The 20,466-nt window shown below is 47.8% G+C and overlaps 3 protein-coding genes across 4 annotated transcripts in view; 2 read left to right on the forward strand and 1 right to left on the reverse strand.

Moving 5' to 3' along the window:
- The window catches only part of skap1 (src kinase associated phosphoprotein 1), a 37,757-nt gene extending 32,725 nt beyond the window's left edge, over positions 1-5,032 (forward strand). Inside the window, exons 12-13 of the mRNA XM_030340031.1 lie at positions 4,372-4,474; positions 4,852-5,032. Coding sequence (XP_030195891.1) covers positions 4,372-4,464 — 93 coding nt within the window. The 3' untranslated portion in view covers positions 4,465-4,474; positions 4,852-5,032. The remainder of the gene's footprint in view (positions 1-4,371; positions 4,475-4,851) is intronic.
- A 1,883-nt stretch (positions 5,033-6,915) lies between these two features.
- On the reverse strand, positions 6,916-15,423 carry snx11 (sorting nexin 11). The gene is made up of 9 exons (XM_030340967.1): positions 15,308-15,423; positions 14,447-14,715; positions 12,910-12,964; positions 12,516-12,602; positions 10,493-10,593; positions 10,048-10,143; positions 9,304-9,531; positions 7,827-8,578; positions 6,916-7,727 (listed from the first exon to the last, which is right to left on the reverse strand). The coding sequence occupies exons 3-9, from the start codon at positions 12,931-12,933 to the stop codon at positions 6,916-6,918; spliced, it is 2,100 nt and encodes a 699-aa protein (XP_030196827.1). The 5' UTR covers positions 12,934-12,964; positions 14,447-14,715; positions 15,308-15,423.
- cbx1b (chromobox homolog 1b (HP1 beta homolog Drosophila)) lies at positions 15,383-19,564 on the forward strand. Of its 2 annotated transcripts, XM_030340061.1 has the most exons (6): positions 15,383-15,632; positions 16,568-16,649; positions 16,959-17,139; positions 18,218-18,365; positions 18,614-18,708; positions 18,850-19,564. In XM_030340061.1, exons 2-6 carry the CDS (start codon positions 16,601-16,603, stop codon positions 18,989-18,991), a joined length of 615 nt encoding a protein of 204 aa, XP_030195921.1. In that variant the 5' UTR covers positions 15,383-15,632; positions 16,568-16,600; the 3' UTR covers positions 18,992-19,564. The 2 variants fall into 2 exon arrangements, with proteins under 2 accessions (XP_030195921.1, XP_030195922.1); XM_030340062.1 differs by lacking the exon at positions 16,568-16,649 and having other exon boundaries at positions 15,443-15,632.
- The last annotated feature ends 902 nt before the right edge of the window (positions 19,565-20,466 follow it).

Consider the following 20,466-nt stretch of genomic DNA (forward strand, 5'->3'; position numbering starts at 1 on the left):
GCGGGGCTGGAGGGGGGGGGGGGGGGGGGGGCTCTCAGCGCTACACCTGTCCCACCGCGCCGCCCTGAGCCCCCCCGTCCTGTGCTAACCTTCGCGGGCGTCAGGCTCGGCCGTCGGTCCGTCCTGCGGTCAGGGGGACGTGAGCGATGGGCCCATCACAATGCCGCCATTAGCCAGCCCCCTGAGTGGTAAATAAACGATCGCGCCGGTACACTGCAGGTGTTGTCATGGCAACCTGCTCCCGGCGCCAGCCCCGCCCACGCGCTCCTTCTCTCGCCCTCGCTCGCTCACTCGCTCCCTCTCCCGGAGTCAACGGGAGGTCAACGTGTCAGTGCACGGCAGCGGCCACAACGCGGCGCTGTTCTCACCCCCACGCGGCTTTTAGTCTGGGCTCAGTCCCATTCAGGCTGCATGTGCACCCACACACACACACACACACACTGTACGTGCGTGCACGCACACAAACATGCTGCACATGCGCGCACACACGCTGCACAAGCACGCACACACTCTGCACATGCACACACACACGCAAACAGTGACACACACACACACACACACAGTGCCTGTACAAAGACACATTGCCTATACACAACCACACACAATGCACGCACGTGCACACACACATAAATACTGCATAGTCTCACACACAGACACACACTGCACGTACATGTACACACGCACACTCCTTGCACAAACACACACTGCCCATGCATGCACACACACTGCACATGCACGCTAACACACACACACACACACACACACACACTTGTTCCCGGGTAACACGGTCCGAGTCCGAGCCCAGTGGAAGCAACTCCCAGGAGCTCTGCTCCGGCGAGCGAGCACACACCTCAGAGTGATATTCCCATCTTTCAGTTTTATTCTCTCTTTTACCATTCCTACCCGGCTTGATTATGGTGTACGAGTTCAGTGCAAAGTTTCCAATGAACACTTAACAACCTGTGTGTGCACTCACGCCGCCGCCACCCAAATACAAAAACCGTGCCAAGCGCAATCGTCCTCGCCGTTAAAACGATGTAGAACCGCACGCCGGCGCCACAAATCAATCCCAAAGACAAGCGACTCCAACAGAAGGGCGAGGACACTGGGAGACTCAGCAGCGGAGTGTTTTTTTTTTCTTTCTGGGGGTGCTTTTTTTTTTGTTGTGTTGTTGTGTGTCATTTGGGTAATTGAGTCTGCGCGCCTCCCTGAATGTCCCTATTACAGCAGGTGTACTCTGGATGAACCCCGTCTCAGGATGGACTCCTGCACGCCTGACAGCCTTCCACCGCCATTGGCGCCCACTCCGCAGCCGGGGAAGCGCGTATTAAAATGGCGGCGCTGATAATCCAGAAAGGGCCGCTACTCGGAAGAGAATATGACGCCGAGCGCACAGATGGGCCGTGCAGATAAATAAAACTCTGCTGTCACTGTGGTCGGCGGAATCGCTGCTGTGAAGCCCCCAAGGGAGAGACAGACAGCCCCCTTCCCTCCCCCCCTCTATCTCCTCGTTACACCATCTATCCTTCTGTCCCCCTGCCCCCCAACCCAGTCTCTCTCTCCCCCCCGCTCCCTCTCCACCTATTCACTTCCTGTACTCTTTCTCTAGGGAGGGAGAGGAAGAGGCAGAAGTATGGGAAGAGGATGCAGAAATAGAAGCAGGGGAAGAGGAAGAGGGACCGAGAGTGGGAGCCGGTGGTCCGAGTCAGGGCCGTGGCCTGGCCTCCCCGCGGTACAGAGGAGGCCGTGGTGTAAATACCGAGCACCTCGCTCCCCTTAAGCTCCAGCGAGACCCCACTTCCCCTCCCTAGGCCGTCCTTGAGGCCGAACGGCTCGTTGCTCTTTGCATTCGGTTGAATTTTATTTTTGCAACCCAAGTTTAAGGTCGGGGGTCCCACTTAGCAGGGCTGACCGAGGAAGAGTGCGGACATGAGCTCATGACCAGGACGAAGGCGATGACGATGGGGATAATGTGCGGTTGGACTTCTACAGGGGGGCCACCGACAGATGATGATCCGCTCATCGTGGCTCTGAAGCTTACGTGCTCCGCGAGCCCCAACCCCCCCCCCCCTGCATCACCCCCCAATCCCGCACCCCCCACCTCCACCCGGTCCTCTAAGCGATCCATTCATCCACGGGTTGTCCAGCCAGCCCTCATTAGCAGCTGGCCGGCCTGTCATTACTCTGGCTGCAGAGCCGTGTCGTAGGGCTGGGTGATAGGCCCGCGCCGCGCCGACAACACGCCATCTATCACCGCCGCACCGTGTTTGTGTTAACGTCCACCGCTGTCCAAGAGTGGGCTGTGTGTGTGTGTGTGTGTGTGTGTGTGTGTGTGCGTGCGTGCCATGTGTATGCTCCCGCTCAGCCAGAATGGAAAGCCTTTCACAAGTGCCTTACATCAACGCCGGGTTGTGTATGAGCGTGTTTGCGTGTCGGTGTGGGAACCGACTCTTTTGCATTTGGTTTCATTCAAATGTGTATACAAAATGTGTAGGGTATGTGTGTGTGTGTGTGTGTATGTGTGTGTGTGTCTGTGTCCGTGTGTGAGTGTGTGTGTGTGTGTGGCCACAGAGGAAGACACACACGCACACACACCCTGCCTTCAAGAATATACACAAACATACATTATATATACGTATGCATACACATACACAGATATCCAGCTGGAGCTCTTTAGAATGCACATGAGCTGCCTACCAGGGCTCTGTAATGTGTCCCTTATTGCACCACTTCCTACTGGGAGATTAGAAAGCCCAACACCATCCCTCATAGATTGATACTGCCACGGCTATAGGGTAAATGTGTGTGTGTGTGTGTGTGCGTATTTGTGTGTGTGTGTGAGCTTGTGTGTGTGTGAGCTTGTGTGTGTGAGTGTGTGTGTGTGTGTGTGTGTGTGTGTGTGTGTGTGTGTGTGTGCCTGCCCGTGTGTGCGTGCGTTTGTGCGTGCCCTTGTGTGCGTGTGTGTGCGTGCGTGTGCGTGCCCTTGTGTGCGTGTGGGTGTGTGCATGCCCGTGTGCGTGCGTTTGTGCGTGCGTGTGGGTGTGTGTGCGTGCCCTTGTGTGCGTGCCCGTGTGTGCGTGTGGGTGTGTGTGCGTCTGCCCCTGAGTGCCTCAGCACTCTCCCCCCCGGCGGCGCTCTAGTGCCTGCGTGAGTACGCGCGGGTCCAGAGGACACGTTGGCTCTAATGGCCTCCGAGAGGCGGGGGGGCGGGGGGGCTCCGGCGCCGGAGCAGCGGAGCAGCAGGCGCTGGGAGGGGAGCAGGTGCCCCCACCTGGACCCCACCCAGCCTGGGCCTCCGTCCAAGTATTGATCCGCAGGTTTAAAAAGGGGCGAGAAGGCGGTGATCAAATAATAGTCAAGGTGGGGTGATGCTGCTGAGGCAAACCGATGCACCGCGTTGAGAGGAACCACCGGGTGGAGTTGAACCACCGGGTGGAGTTGAACCACCGGGTTAAGATGAACCCCCGAGTTGGCGGAAACCGGGTTGAGATGAACCGGGTGGAAATGAACCGGGAGACCAGATTGGGTATTTGCATTTGCAGCCGTTTTTATTTTATTTCTAAAAGGTCTTAATCTGGTCGCGCCAGGGAGTGTGAAACCTGCATACTGTTATGCAGTTATAATAATTATACTAATAAAACGGCTATAATAGTAGCTTATATCATCTCCTAAAGTGATTCTTAGTACCTAAATTGTGACTCAAAGCAAATGTGAAATATTTTCCCAGTTGTAACAATGATGGGAAATGATTAATGGTATCAAGGAGTTTTTATCTTTACCATAAGGCTTTAATGCCCATGTGTCCTCAATAACTGCACAATAAATATGTTGTTTTATAAGGATGTGCTTCATCAATCAATCATTACTTTGTTTGTAAACATTTTTCGTTTGTATCAGTTTTCATTAAAAAAGCGATTATTTATATAATAACCATAGAGCATTTTTCTAACTGATGTTTATGTTTATACTTCTAGATGGTCGTAATATAATCTTACTCCAATGGGTTTATGTTGTGAGTTTGGACACTGATCTTCACAGGGAATAAATTATTTCTCAGATACTTTTTCAACCCGTTTCAGCTCCTGAGCTTTAGCGCTTCTGTGACTTTAATTTACCAAGAGGAACACATTTAACATCAAAGACCCTTCGCCATTCATTCAGTCATCTTCTTGCTCCAGAGATCCACGACACAGGAATAATTAACATTATTATTTTTAAAGACAGAAAACGATATGTTTATCAACAGTTTATAACTGGTATGGTTTTTATTATGCATTCCTTTTTCCATTAAGTGTCCTCGTTCTTCCTGATATTCACTCAAAAGTGTGTGTGGGCGCGCTCGCGCGCGTGTTTGCGTTCCCTCCACTCCAGGTGTACAACATCCATGGCTGGTGGGTAGGCGAGCTGAAGGGGGCAGTTGGGATCGTTCCCAAAGACTTCCTAGACCAGGCCTACATCCTCTGAGTGCCAACAGGTACGACACATCTTATCATCAGCATTAAAGGCCATTAGCGGGGGCCCTAATACGCACAAACCGGCCCCCTGGTACTCATCCACGCCACCATCGAAGTATCTCCAAGTCGTTGACCCCGCCGTTTTACGGCGTGCGACCGGCGGAGAACGGCGAGGCGTGGAGACGGGCGCTCGGCGTGGAGACGGGCGCTCGGCGGCGCCGTAATCGACAGTGATCGAGAATAAATATTGTGCGCGCTTCGAACAACAGTCGTGCTATTTAAGAAAATGATTCCCTGATCCGGTCCGATGGCCGCGGCTGTAAATGAACGCTGAATTATTAATGCTCATTTCCCCACCGACCCCTCTGAATGACTGCGTTCTTGTTTTCGTCCTCAGAACCGCCGCACATCCGTCTGGGAATTCCAGGAAGGGGCCGTGCGGGAAATCCATCAACAATATATTGTTATTATTTTTTCCCCTATGATTTAATTTAACTTTTCCTGTACGTTTTCCTTTATTACTTTTGGTCCGTTATGTGTGTTATGGAAATGGTATAAATGTCGTGGACATGAAAAACAAAATACAGAAATGTGTTCAACTTAATTGTATATTTATTTCCTCTATTCAGTAAAGTCCAAAACAATTTCTCAAATGTAAACTGAAAACATACTATGAATAACAGTAGGCCTACCCGAAATTTGTTAACATTTTCAACACAACCAGTCTCATAAAAAGCAATTACATATTTTAGTTGAACATAACCTGTGGTAACTGAACTTTCATTTAAAACCACTAGGTGGAAGTAAAGCATACACAATTCACCGTGCAGAACCAGAGCTCACGGTTCCCATGGGAACATTTCTCCGAGCGCACATTGATAAAACACCATAGGCGACAATAAAAGGTAGGCTATACAGTAGAGCTAGTAGGGGCCCAACACTGTCTGATGTGTTGAAGATAAAGCACCCACTAAAACAATCAAACTATAACTTTGGACCTGAAAGCTTACTTCGTTTAAAAAAAGTGGCGTCCGTTAAACATCGTGTTAGACTAGGGTCTGGTGTAGTGAGCAGCAGGACTGAAATACAAAGGAGGTCCAAATGTACAACTAGAGGCCGTCCTGCCAGAAAATCTGTGTTGCCAGATTTGGCCAGATTTCCCGCCCAATCTGCCAACACTGGCTGCATCGCCGGCTACACTGGACAGTGTCAGCTGGCTTGGATACAATTTAGATGGTCCTTGCTTTCATTTAGTCCTCTGCATGAAATATCAGCAGTGATTTAAACTTCTTACGACGACACGTTTCACATCCAGGCTTAAAGCGCTGGTCTGAGTGATCAACTTGACCAAGGCAGTGAATCTGGAAAACCACCCTCGCTTCTTGTAGTCTTTTATAATTATAATGCTATTGGTACATGTGTGAGGTTACAGGTGGACATATGATCTGTCCCTGCGCGGTGGTCCAACGCACCTGCCAGTGAATATAAGAGTCAGTGTGTCACCTGAGGTCTACTCGTGGTCCTTCTCCGTATATGCATTGGTAAGTAAGTAATATAATGTAAAATATTATCTCATAACGCCTAACGGTCATTAGCGAGCCGATATCGTTTTGATGAACTGCTGTGTGCGCGCCCCCCTACAAACTGAAATCACCTACTTCCATATTCAAAAAGCAAGTAGGACCAATTTTTAGCGCACCTAAGGCAACATTTGTTTCAACTGTCACGGGTCGTTTTGTTTTTCACTTAAAAAATATATATGTCTAATCTTTTAATTACAACGATTTTAAATTAATCCCTTTTCCTTGTGCAAATCTAAATCGGAAACCTGAAACCCTTTGTAAACATGAGCGCCCTCTGCTGACGGAACAAAGCTCTCATTTTACAGGCGTGATTCAAGAAGACTTAAACTCACCAAACATTTTGAAGAGGACAGAGACACATAACGAGGGATCATCTATACTCCAAGAAACATACGGTGGACCTAAACGACTGCTATGCACGATGAGTCCATCCTCAACACTCTAGCAGGCTCCATCGGACTATACTTTAGATAAATTGAATTACAAACTCAATTACTCAATCGCTGAATAATGATTTTACTTAACGACTTGCTAGAATATATCTCCTCGTGTGCGTCCGTGTGTGTATATGCGTGCGCGTTGTTATGGAAGGACACATTTGCCTTTAAAAAAAGAAAAGAAATAAAAGGGTGGTTCCCATTGGCTGTCTGGGGCTCAGCAGGTGTGCGGCGGTCCCTAATCAGTGCCCGCCACGTCGTCCCTGAGCGGGGCTGTTAGGCTAATGGCCGGCTCTGGATGGCGTTCCAGTTGTTAAAGCTAATGGCCCGGCCCATCCCTGGCTCGTGATCCAGAGACGGCGGGGACGCTGTAACCTACCCCTGATCCTCCACCATCTGCTGGCTCAGGCGCACCGGGCTGGGCCCTGGGTCCGGCCTCACTCACACAGTGGCGTCGAGCTCTGGAGCCTCTCCCGCCCCGAGGGCCCCGGGGGTCGGGCAGAGGTCCAGGGCCTCGTCCGGCGCCGGTCGGGCGTCGCCCGCCTCGGACCAAATCAAATTGTCCGCAGAGCGCGTGGTCTTGTGTGACTCACAAACGCTTGAGTCCTCCGCTCCCGTAGAGGGCGCCACTTCTTCGGCGGACTCTTCCAAGTGGCCGTTCACGTTCCGGATGGCGTCCTCGGGGTCGACCGTTGGGTGGATCCCATCTAAAGACACCAGAGATCCTGAGTCCTCATCTTGAGCGTCGGTGTTAACGGACATCTCTAAATCCTCTTCCTGTGAGACTGGGGGAGCATGTCCCTCCTGGATCGCGCCATCGCCACGGCGTTCAGACTGGGACACGGGGTTCACACAGGGGAGCGTTGGGCCGCTGGTCTCCGTCTCCAGAACAACCGTACTGCTCTCTGCTCCTCCACACGCCCCGTCCTGATGAGGGCCTTCTCCAGCGCGGTCGTCAGGGGGACCAAGAGGCTCCTCTGAAACGCTGCCTGCTTCCACACCGGGCTCCTCAGGACTCAAGAGGCGCCCGGGGTCGTGTTCCTGCTCAGCCCGGGAGGTTTGTTGGAGGACCTGCTGCTCAGAGTTCACCTTAGTTTCTTTCTCCTCCTCCTCCTCCTCCTCATCATCTTCCTCCTGCTCTGAGACGACATGGTCCAGGAGCCCGCCGGCACCGCAGACCGCTTCAGTGTGGTCTCCTGAGTCATCGATCCCATTCACACGCTGCTGCTCCTCCTCCTCTTCCTCCACCATCTCTCCCGAGTCGCCAGTCCCATTCACATGCACCCCCTCCTTCTCCGCCTCCTCCTCCACCACCACCACCTCCTCCTCCACCACCACCTCTCCCGAGTCACCATTCCCATGCTCCTGCTTCTCCACCTCATTCTCCACCTCCACCTCCTCCGGCTCCAACAACGCCACCTCCTCCACCACCTCCTCCTCCTGCTGCTGCTGCTGCTGCTCTGCCACAACCTCCTGCTTCATCTCCTCCTCCTGCTGCTGCTCCACCTGCTTGGCCACCACCTCCTGCTCCACCAGCCCCTCCTCCTGCTGCGCCACCAGCCCTTCCTGCTGCTCCCCCTCCTGTGGCTCCACCTCCCCCTCCTGTGGCTCCACCTCCCCCTCCTGTGGCTCCACCTCTTCCTCCTGGCTGTCGGTACACACACCGTCTACAGGGACACTTGGAGCCCTGGCCACCACTTCTTCCGTCGGCCGCATTTCAGCCAGACACTCCTCCACCTCCTCCACCTCCTCCACGTCCTCCACGTCCTCCACCTCCTCCAGCTCCTCCCTGAAGTCGGGCGCGGCGGCCTCTCCCATGGGCGAGTGCACCTCCACCGACGCTTGTATCCGTCCGGCGGGCGTGGCCTCGGGGGGACTCCCTAGGGAGGGCCCCTCGTCGAGGCTGCTCCCCACGTAGAAGGAGGCGGCGGCCGGGGGGTGCGGCTGGAGGACGGCCTCCAGGTGGTGGTCCTGCTGGAGGACCTGCAGCGACGACCTCTCCGAGTGGCAGACCATCCGCCGGGCGTCGGCCGAATCGGGGGTCTCCAGGATGGCCTGCAGGGGTTCCCCGTTGGGCTGCTGGGAGGGGAGATGCGGGGACGGGCTGCACGTGAAGTGACGAGAGAGAAGAGAGTTTAATTAGTCCGATCCGGGTGTTCACTGGTCAGGCACACTAGCCACTGGTTTACAGAATCTAAACGGGAGCAGATTCCCTGTCAGTGAGAAGCTTTTAAATACAACTGCTTGGCCCCTCATCTGGAGAACAATAACTTATATTGTATAATTAGCAATTATTCGCTGAGAGCAAAGTGAATAGTGGGGAATAGGCTATTCCCCACTATTCACGGAGCCTGAGGTGAATAATTGTTTTAGTATATAGTACACATGAACACTCAAATGACAATGCACATTAATAAACATGTCCAGCAGTACACGTAAATGTGCCAGATTGTCGCCCAGGGGCTAATTTCCATCTGTAGTCCGGCTACTATATATATGCGGTTTATTTGTTTCTATTAGCGTGACGACCGTCACGCAATATCCCGAGTTTGAGAACTCCATGGGATATTGCCCAATATCCCGAGATAGCGAACCAATCAAATTCCGCCATCTAAGGAGGTTCACATGTAGCATATACCGGTACTAATATTACATATTGCATATTGTCTATTGCTCATGTCATACAATTGACATCCCTGTCAACAAGCCTCCTGTCTGTGTGTCCCTACCCCTATCCACAGCTACATCATTCAATACATCACTCATACTTTGAAGACCCCCAAATGGGACTAAAACACATCCGCACTGCGTTTCACCGCTCGTTCAGACCTTTCCATGGACTCGTAGGAGACCACGCTGGAACCCCGCTCCTTCTGCAGGTCCTCCTCCTGGGCCTGGGCGAAGCCCCGATTGGACGAGGCGTAGGTGAGGATGGCGTCCGTCACGGTGTAGGGGGTGTGGCCCTGGACGCAGTCCTCGATGTGGCGCACAGGCAGCTGGGTCTGCATGAAGAGGTGCAGCTGGCTGTCCGAGAGGCACACCGTCATGTGGAGCACCCTGCAGAGGGCGGGAGGAAGCAGTCATCAGGTTGGGTGGTTCTCCACGGGGCAGACTCACGGGTGTCATTACTCACTAAGTCACCACATTCATTTCCCAATATTGAAGGAAAAAAACACGGAATCTGTGACAACTGGAGCTGAACGCAGTGAGATGGTAAGACATTTAAACATGAAATTATACATTAGTTAATTCATGAGCTTCTAAATATTACGTTTCGGCATGTGCTAGCAACTCAAAATGCACTCGCATTTGAGAATCACTGATTCAACACACGCTTGTGACTGATTGTGACATGCATGTCACTCATGAGCTTCGCCTGTTAGGCATCTTGCTCAAAGAGGCCTAGGCTGCGAGCGTTGGGGATCGAAACAGGAACCCTTCTGGAGCCAAACACATACTCAAGAAAGTGTAGACTAGATATCCTTCACTTCATGTCCTAGTGATTCTTGAGACATAACGATTACAAATGAATAATCCATTGGTTGTTTATCTGTGAATAAGAGGCAGACTGACTGGTCCAAGAAGCTCTGGAGGCCCGTCCTCCTCCTCTCCAGGAAGTCCTCATTGCTGAAGGAGAAGAAGGACTTGTTTGGCAGGCCTGGGACGGGCCTAGACAGGAACACAAACAAAACATAAGACCATTCATCCCTCCAATAGCCCCCCTCCCCCGCCTAGCCTAATGACCTCTTCTGCATCATATGACATGAGGTGGGAGTGTGGGGGTCAGACCGGATCTGCATTACTCTACTTCAGACAGGAAGTCAGGGAGACACGGACAGAAACAAAGCTAACAATTGTGGAGTGAGTTCAGTTAATGATTTTGCTGTGAGACGTTGGATCTTATCTCTGCTTTGTTGCAAATTCTTTGGTACATGACAAACATCCTCCTCCACTGCTTTCTTGATTAGCCAAAACAAATATAAACACACACAGACACATTTGTGTTTAAGTAACTTACACGAGACCAGAGTTCTTCTGCAGCTTCTTCTTGAGCCACACAAACTCGCTGTAGCGCCGTCGCACACATGAGGTCTTGGCGGTGAAGGACTTGCTGTTGGTCTGAAACGAACAAAATAAAACTGTTTCACAAAAGATAAACCACCAATGATGATCGTTACAATAAACACCTATAAGGAAAGAGTTCAATAGTTGGACGGATATTTCACACAGTGATCAAAACTTAACGTTAAAAAAAAGATATTGCCTTTTGATTACCGACTGTAAAACCTTGAGGCATGCAAGGCGAGCTCTGGCGCCAGCTGATACAGGGCATGCAGGAAAACATTGAGCAAGGCTATCAGTACTATTTTCCCACATAGAGACACACCTACGGACACACAGACCCCAGGGGAATGTTTGCTGAATCTGTGTGTTTTACATTTGTGGCAGAATATGAACCTTTATCTCGAGGAAAATGTCTGAACATCAGAGCTTCCTCTAGGGCAGAGTTCCAATGATCATTTCTAAAATGGTTGGGAAGGGATTGTCATTCTAAAAGCAGATGAACAAGTTCCATTCCACATAAGGTGAACATTTCAGTCACTGCGACAACACTGTTAAACCTTCATGTGACTGAAAACAATCACCGCTGAAAGAAATAAGGTGCATCTTCAAATTTCGAATGGCCATACCAACAGCCTGGCCTTATGTGTGCTTAAAATGTGTCTTCTAATTAAAGATAAATCGAAACACCCGCGACCATCTGCTACATGCCAATTCCCTCTCACTTCCTCAACCCTCCTCAACGTCTCTCTTCACTCTCCTCTGCATAAAGGCATACAGATATAAAATATGACAAAGGTATACTTTATGGGGGAGTTGGAGTTAAATGTGTAAGAAACCAACGTAACAGTGGACAATGGTAATCTTCTGCACTTATTGGAACCAGATAAGAGATAGAGGGTCCTTGCTGATAGCCCTCCCTCCAGCCAAGTCACCAGAAGGTGTGTTGAAGAGAGACGCTGAATAAATGATTGTGACGGAATTCTGCGTGATAATCCATCTGTAGTGACTCGGATAGGAACAGACTGCAGGCCTGGCATTCCCCACTAGAGAGGTCATCTACTGGTATCTCTGGTATCACTGCTCTATTGTGCTTAGTCCTGTCATGCCAGGATTTCACACCTGCAGTGTACTGAGGCTGTGTTTAGTGTGCTTAGTGCGTTTGACTCCTTGCCGAAAAGGTTCTAGGTTCCAACCATGGATGTATTAAACACGAATCCGGGGAAGAACCGGAAGGAAACAAGTCGCCATTCCTGCAGTGGCGTCTCACTAATATATACCTTTGAATGCAAGCCGTCCTAAGAAGTGGAAAATTTTCTACTCTTACCTTAACTTTCTATCTCACGACACTTCTGACAATGAGGTGTAGTAGTTCGGGAAGAACCCATGCAGCTCTCAGGTTATTGTGTTTTTAACGTCTACACTTTAAGATTGCCGTCATCAGTAACTGGGGGGCCAAGGCCTAACATAGACAACCCAACGACTCAAGCTGCTGTCACTGCCAGCAGGAGCAGATGACCCTGGGTCACATGACTTGCCACGACACTAATCGAGGCTTCTGCAATACGAAGGCACGCGGAACCCCAGCCTATATGCATCATTGTCTATGGGCCTTTTTCTTAACCTCTGTGTCATGAAATGACTTAATAGTAAACCAATGAAATGCACCTTCCATCCCTCGGGCCACAGACAGCGAAAAACATGACCAGGCAGAGAACAACAAGACGCCCAGAGATGAGGCTGAGCTCAATGGATCTCAGCCAACCATTAGGTGACTCAGAGAGGAACAAGCCCTGTGTCACGGATGTCTGGACACAAGGAGCTCTTCTGCTGACGACGATAGACACCAACCATCCGCCTAAAAGGGAAACAGACCTCCTCTGTCCACAAAAAAAAAACTGTTCCCCTACTCCTTGGGTTCCCCACACTCACGCCAGTCACGGTCATCAGGGTGCACGTGAAGCCTATACCGTACTCACATGGAGGAAGATCTTGTAATCCACGTGAGAGTTCCAGGAGCCTTCATTCTGAACCCGCGGATCTTGGACCCTCACCGCAATGAATTCCTGGAAGGGAGGAGGGTAGAAAATAGAAAATAGGTCACGTGTTCCATCCAACAACACAACAAAGATCGTTTTTTTTTTAATTCTTAATGAGGCCATCCTTTGGAATGTCCTCATTGATTGTTGTTGTTTTGGGACCCTGGGGGGCTGGGGGGGTTATCACTGAAACCTTGTTTTGCGGTATAGTTTTGCCTCGGATTGTTTATGTTTGTTTAAAGTGTCAGGTGACCAAGAAAAATCATGTACAGGTGGTCATGTACAGATATGAATACAACATGCATGTATAAGTGAGGGAGCACAAGTTGCTTACATCGTCTTCTTGATTCTCGATCATCGTACCAGAGACTGCATCGCGCAGGAAACATCTACAAAGTCAAAGAAAGGAAAATTGGTATGTATGAAAAAAAACAATTCAAAAATTGGATTACATATCATCCATAACTCTGGGGAGGGAAAACAACATTAGTTGTAACAACATTAGTAGTCAAGACATTAGTCACTAAAAGCCAGCCAAGATAACAGATTGGCCTTTTATGATTTATCCTACTCATCAAAAGAGAAATCCTATATCCTACATTGTCCTACCCTAGATGACATTTCACGCAGGTCTTTTCTATAGTATCGAGAATTGTCTCCTCTATATTGAATACAAAACAAAAATATGTTATATTGTTACTATGACAGTTTGCTTAGTTTACCAACACAGCTGAAATCACATATATAAGCACACATAACTTCCCCTAATCCCCTATAGCTGGTCAGCATTCTGAATGTTACATCATAGGCTGCTTGTTATGTTCATGTCCCTGTCCCATCCTAGTAGGGCACTTGGTGTTCCCCTGCTTTGGAATGCAGTTCCCCTCCCTCAACCATCATATTCAGGGTTTTATTTGTTTCTGTCGAAAGTGGAAAGTTTCCAAATCTAGAGTGATTGCCTTTCTAACCAGCTAGTGCCCTTAGAGTCAGGACCTATAGACATTGTTCTCAAACGATCGCTATGCCAAGTTGCACTTCCCTCAAGCTTGTAACACCTGAACCAACATGCCAGGTGTGAGAATGCAGTGTTGGGTATCCTGGCAACATTAAAGGTCACAGCATTTTTTGTTCAGGCATAAAGTCTCCAGTTGAGAACTCCCCAGTATGTACTGATTGTAAAACCTCCATTAATGTTGCACTGTGTAGACTCCACAGATATATGGGTAACTAGATCGACTTGCTGTTGTGTTGAGGTTTAGATTTATTATTAATAACTGAATTTGTCACCCTGAATCATCATTTAAACTTTGAGTTCATTATTTAATTTCGATGTTTAATATTATCCACCAACACTTTTACACTAAAATCTAAATAAATTAATGTCTTAAAAAATCTATCCAAGTTAATCTATAAAGTAAGCAGAATATACAGATATACATGGGGTGTTGATGTATATGTATACAAAAAGTCCATATTGTTCAATAAAAACCACATCCTTCCACTCACATTACAACATGTTTTGGGTGTGTATTTGGACCATTCTGCTGCTACCTAGCTTTTCATTTTCAGCGAGGTAATCCGATGTTAAATGATGGGGACACCAATCTCCCTGTAAACAGCACTGGATCTCAATGTACATCCAGAGACCTCCTCATCAAACTCCTGGCGTCACCCCAGCAACACAAACAATTGGAATGAGATGCACAACCGTCTTTCCAATCTAAAAACATATTTTAAAGTATTCAACGACGAAATGTCATGGAACTAAACGCTCTCCCTTGACTCTTGTACGACTCATGACAGATAAGAACACGATCTTTTCGGACTTGAGTTAGTAACTTTTAAAAACAAACCTGACCAAACTGACTTACTTTCACACAAAACGTGGTTGCACCGGGGGTGTCTCGCCTGCCATTGTCCCTGCAGGCAGATAACTAGTCCTGAAACCCGGCAGCGTGTTATGTTGTGCCCAGTAGAGAGGCTCCTCTGTTGCTTTTTTTGCAAGTCAGGTCCAGAACGACATGACGTCGTTCAAACGAGGCGGCCACTTCCGGATTGTAGTGCGCGTGCGCATGGAAACCCAGGGCCTACAGCAAGGACCTATTGCTACAGCGCCGTGAACATCTTCCTCCATTGTGAACTTCTCCCGCCATGTTTAAGCAAAAAAACATCAATGTTAAATCATAATCTAACATAATTCAATGACAGCTCATAGTGGTCAATTGATTACCCCATTAATACTAAACCGTTGAATAGGGTTTTATAGAGTTTACCACACACGCCCAATACAATGAATGATAACAGCTGAATTAGCATCAATTTGACTTGATGCGTTGCTGCTAGCATTCCATGTAAACAAGTTGTCCCAGATATGTTAACCATGTATCAAGAAAAGCCCATCTAATCATTAATTTACAAAGTCAATATACCGGTAGATGCTTAAGCATCTACCGGTATATTGCCTTTGTAAATTAATTACTTAGAAAGTAAAATAAATAAGTATGTCACTGATACACTTTGATAAAGGAAAACTAGATGCCACAATGGCTGTCCAGTGTCCACACTACACATGAGTTCACAACTCTCCATAAGTAAGGGGATACAGAACCAGCCCTATGATAAAGGCCTTTGTTGTAGGCCTACCCCATGGACTGACTTTTATTTTTTAACACAGTAAAACTCCAGCCCAAAGAAGAAGAATAACCCCATTCCATTCAGCTTCTCTGTTTCACCTTTCACTTATATCGCTGTGACAGATCTATATAGTGTCCGTTTCTCCAGCCCTGTTGCTCTCTGGGCTCCATCAGGCAATCCGTCCAGTTTGTGAGAATCGGCGCACAGATCAACTCAAGTGGGCTGGTGTGTGTGTTTTTTTTTCTCGTGTGAGCGTATACCAGACGAAGGGGGCGGAAACGAAGCCCTTAGCTCTAGCAAGCTATTCACCATCAATAATCATACAATCGTTAACAAAACAATACCATAACCGGGACACGGAGAAGAGGATTTTCTTTGCGGTTGGGTTGCTCCACAATTTTAAACTGTAAAGACGTAGCTTGGGTGAGTTTCATCCTACCTCTCTCCCCTCCCCCTAAACATGTGTTGTTTCTTGTAAGGCTAACGTCAACGTTAACGTGTGCATGAGTCCAAAGCATCGAGATGTGGTCATCTGCGTCGTGCTTCCGCATCAACATCGCGTTTTATTGATAAGCGACGCGTTTTAATAGCTGCTGTGCAGGGGAACGAGCTCCGTGGACCCTTGTCGGCTCCGCCGCGGCAACATGGAGCCTCACGCTGCCCCTTCCCGGGGCTTTGTCGTGGGCTCTTCTCCACTCGTGTGCGAGACGGCAGCCAAGCACCAGTGCCGTAGACCTTAGGGATGTCGATTTTACTTAAATGTTGGACCAATTGATAGGTTATAAGTGGATGGAGGTTACTGATTATCTAATGTGTTTTTTTTATGCAATTCTCGCTGCGAAGGTGCAGCAATCGTCAAATGTATCCGTCAACCATGCTTTTTTTTTTTTTTTTTACAAGAATATGGCATTAATCATGCCATTTGCATGGTGCTCTAGCCTACACATTTTATTTAATTCTCGCTAGATTGAAAGAAAGTTTGAACGAAAACAAATGTGCATTTTAATTTGAATATCCTCAGTGGTCCCTCCCTTTCAAAGCACTTGAAACCTTCAAGTATCCACCCTAACTTTTCTTGAAAACCGCGCAAACCCAATCCACCGAGTGCACCAATAAAAATAGGGTATCGTTTGTTGACTGCAGATAAGTGCCATATATATTAGTGTCCTACCGAGGATAAAACTCCTTGTAGAAGTACGGAACCAGTAGGATCACAACGGTTGACAATTGCTTCTCTGCATCGTCTTCAAAATGTCAGCCATGTATCTTTGCAATAAATTCCACTCTTTCCAATGCTGTTTTCTCCTCTCTACGATGTCCCATTGCTTCCATCATGCCACAATCTTGACGTTGACCAGGAACCAGGAACCTGGTCCAAAGGTCTACCTGATATGAGCGAGACTACCGAACCCTCTAATGATGGCCCCACTCTTACAGAAGGTTTTATAAATCATTATTTTCTATAAATGACTTATTTTTTAAGTTGTCCGCCATTCAAAGAGCCTTGTTTGTTTTGTCCCACTGTAATTGTTGGTGGCCCGTTAGTCACAAGTGCCCAGTGTTGTGATGATGTCCCATCTATTGATGCTACTAGTTAAGTCCTTACTCCAGCCAAAGGACGCCATTTACGGCCCTTCAATGATGGGTGCTAACACCGGGAAGCAGCAGCAGTATCTAGTTGAAGCCGTATGGCCTTGGCCCTAAATCGAGGGGGGGAATGACCTGTGCCGCTCACTTCCTCACTCCCAGCCGCCCCGCCAGTCCCGACGGAGAGCAAGATGACGTCGGTCGTCGAGAAGAAGGAGAAGAAGGCGGACGACGTGCCCGAGGAAGAGGAGGAAGAGGAAGAGTACGTGGTGGAGAAGGTGCTGAACCGGCGCGTGGTGAAGGGGCGGGTGGAGTACCTGCTCAAATGGAAAGGCTTCTCAGAGTAAGTTGGGACGAGTTGTATCATCTATTACTTTCTTATTATCCAATGTCTGTCTCTTAGGTGTCAGCGCATTGCTTTGACTAAGCCATCAATCCGTTTAGTTTGGAAGATGAATAGTCTCCTGGTTGGACATCGCACATGCTCGTGTCAGAAGTCAGGCTGATTTTCAATCATCCAGTACGTTGTGTACTGGATAAGCATGTTGGTGTATCAGATGTTCATACTGGAAAGGTTCTCAGACATCAGACGGTATCAGATGTTGGCCTGATATGGAACATGCTGTAGGGCCCATATAAAATACCACTGTTGGTGCATCCCTGGTTTGCTAAGGTCATTCATGGAGACATTGATCACTGTTTTGGACCCTAACTGTCATAAGAGGTCAAGCCACACCCACAACCCTTTGTCGTCTTTCCTCAACACACAGAGTATGTGCACCACATTGGAGGACAACCCAGTATATAAAAAAATAGATGTATTTATTCAACCTGTATTATGTGACTGTTCCATGCAGCCATAGCTTTAGTCTTTATTTGGATGCCTTTGCCTCAGAATCAAATTGATTTTAGAGAGAAAAAAAATCCTTGAGTTGATTGAGCCGTTATTTTTAGTGGCTCAAATTAGTCTCAACGAAAGTGCTGCGGTTAAATAGTTGCAAAGGGCAGGTTCAAGCTAGCTATTCAAAAGCCAACCTCGATCACAGATTTGTTGCAGAAATGTATTGATGTGGAAAGCAGTAATGAAAATCTTACAGTGGGAACATTTTGAATCACTAAAACTAGACCAAAGTAGAAGAACTAAACACCAAATCAAACCCAAGGTGGCCCAAACACAATGTTGTTTGTCACTTTCATGGTGAGGGACATAGACCTAGAGCTGATCAAAACCTTTGATGGTATTATTTGTCAGCCAATCACAATGAGCGAACACATTATCCATCGTGGGTGGTGGTGAAATGTTGATACTTAAGTACCTACAGTTTGTTGACCTCATGAATGGCTCATTTTATGTTCTCTTGAAAATAATAACAAAATATTCCAGATTCTGTTCAAACCCTATATTCTTCACGGTTTCACAGCGACGACAACACGTGGGAACCGGATGACAACTTGGACTGCCCGGACCTGATCGCAGAGTTCCTGCAGTCTCAGAAATCGGCCCACGAGGTCAAGAGGAAGATGGAGGGCGAGGGCGAAGACGGCAAGTCAAAGAAGAGAAAGGAAGACGTGAGTCCGATCCCCACCTGGTCCCCACCATAGGCATTTGGTATCGGTGTCGGTACCGAGAGACAGACTAGAATACATGTCGGAGGTTTTCTATATATGCATTATTGACGCATTTCCTTTGTCTTAAGTATTTTAGAACCAGTGTGACCAGTGTAATGTAATTAATGATTGGAAGGCCATGAGGCCTTTTTCTAAATCCCTTAGCGCCATGTTATTGAAGTTTGCTGCAACATTTGTGTCTCATGCAGCCGGAGAAACTGAGGGGCTTCGCACGTGCCCTGGACCCAGAGAGGATCATAGGCGCTACCGATTCCACGGGAGAGCTCATGTTCCTCATGAAATGGTGTGTAGCCTCGCTTTCGTTCCTTGTTATCAGCAGACCCGACCCTGGAATCGGAAGAATCCTAAAAAGAACAAACCCCACCAGATCCACCCTGGAACCGTAATAACCCAAACCAATAACAACTTTTCCTTTTTTTCCCAGGAAAAATTCGGACGAGGCCGACCTGGTCCCAGCCAAGGAGGCGAACGTCAAGTGTCCCCAGGTGGTCATCTCGTTCTACGAGGAGCGGCTCACCTGGCACTCCTACCCCACCGAGGAGGAGAAGAAGGAGGACAAGATCTGAGGAGGAAGTGGAATCGTGGAAAACGAATAAAGATAAAGAAATGGTAGTTTCAACAAGAGTTTAAAGCAGACCACATCGGACTTCATGCATCTCTTCTGGCATGGCGTCCCTCATCTGATTCCCTTTGGATATGATCAACATTTATATAATCCATAGGTTGACATCGCGCATACACAAATCACATGCTATGTACATTTTAACAGTATTACATCTCGTATGACCTTGCCTCATCCCCATTCAAATTGGACAGATGTTTTTTGACGTATGTGCTACGCCAGTGCTACATGCCTTTTTCGCTATTTTGCTATCATGGTACCGTGAAGATTTATGCCTTATCTTCATCACCGTAAATACTTTTGAAATGAAATAGTTTTTGATGCCTTTTAAGGACGACTGACATCCTGTTTCCCTGAATTCACTTTAGTTCTTAGTTTTCGTTTACTTTGTGTTTGTGTAACCTATCCAAAAAAGATTCCATGTACTTGGCTCATTAGTGCTCCTAGTTATTGTGGTATTTTAATAGTGATGTCTAGCTTGTCTGTTTTGGAGAATAAACCACATTTTGTTACAAGGCTGGCTTTCTGAGTGTGTTTGTGGGGAAGGATAGCGTGGTGGCCAGGGTGTTACCAACTCCCAGATAAAAAGTGCTAGGTTTGGATCCCAGTAGTACAGCTAAACCTGTATGCATGACCTTACAAAATGGCCATTTTTATTGAAACGGTTAATAATGTTACTGTGGAAAAAGCTATCGAGGGGAATAATTAACATTTTTGGGACTTTCATGGGAGGTTGTCCGTTGGTTATGACAACCAGAATTCCAACTGGTATATAATATAAACAATGCTATAGGACACAAGGCTCACAGCCGCCCGCCCATCCAGCACCCGATTGGTGCTCCAATAATAAACACAGCTGTGTTGCAGCCAATTGAGGACTGAGCTGGCACCAATTTGAATAGTTTAAAGGAGACATATTATGGTGTTTGGCCAACAAGTAAACATAGTATAGGAGTTCCAGAAAACCTGTTTTTGAAGCTGTTTGCTGGAAATAGCTTTTAGGAAACAAAATCTTGCCTACCACTATTCCCCTGTTTCAGTCCCTTCAGAATGCGCTGTTTCTGGTGTCCGTAGCTTTAATGCAAATGAGCTGCTGCCCATTGACCAATGAGCTGTCAGAGTGAACCACAGCATGGAAAAGTGATTATTGCCGTTTGCAGACTCCTGGAGCTCTATATCTATATAATTTTTCATAATAAAAATAATATATAATACATAGGTATTGATATAATATATCCAATATCATGGCCAAAAGCTATGTGCACCTCGGATGATATTATGAATGATAAAGACTGCGTCTGACGACCACAACGAGTAAAGACTCGTAGTGGGGGTTATCTCGGCCATGGTTGAGAAGAATTGGGGGGAAAGGAATTTGGCCTTGGTTCTCCATATTGAAGTCCATATTGAACTGAGACA

Source organism: Gadus morhua, chromosome 18 (assembly GCF_902167405.1).
Source record: "Gadus morhua chromosome 18, gadMor3.0, whole genome shotgun sequence".
NCBI classification, from domain to species: domain Eukaryota; kingdom Metazoa; phylum Chordata; class Actinopteri; order Gadiformes; family Gadidae; genus Gadus; species Gadus morhua.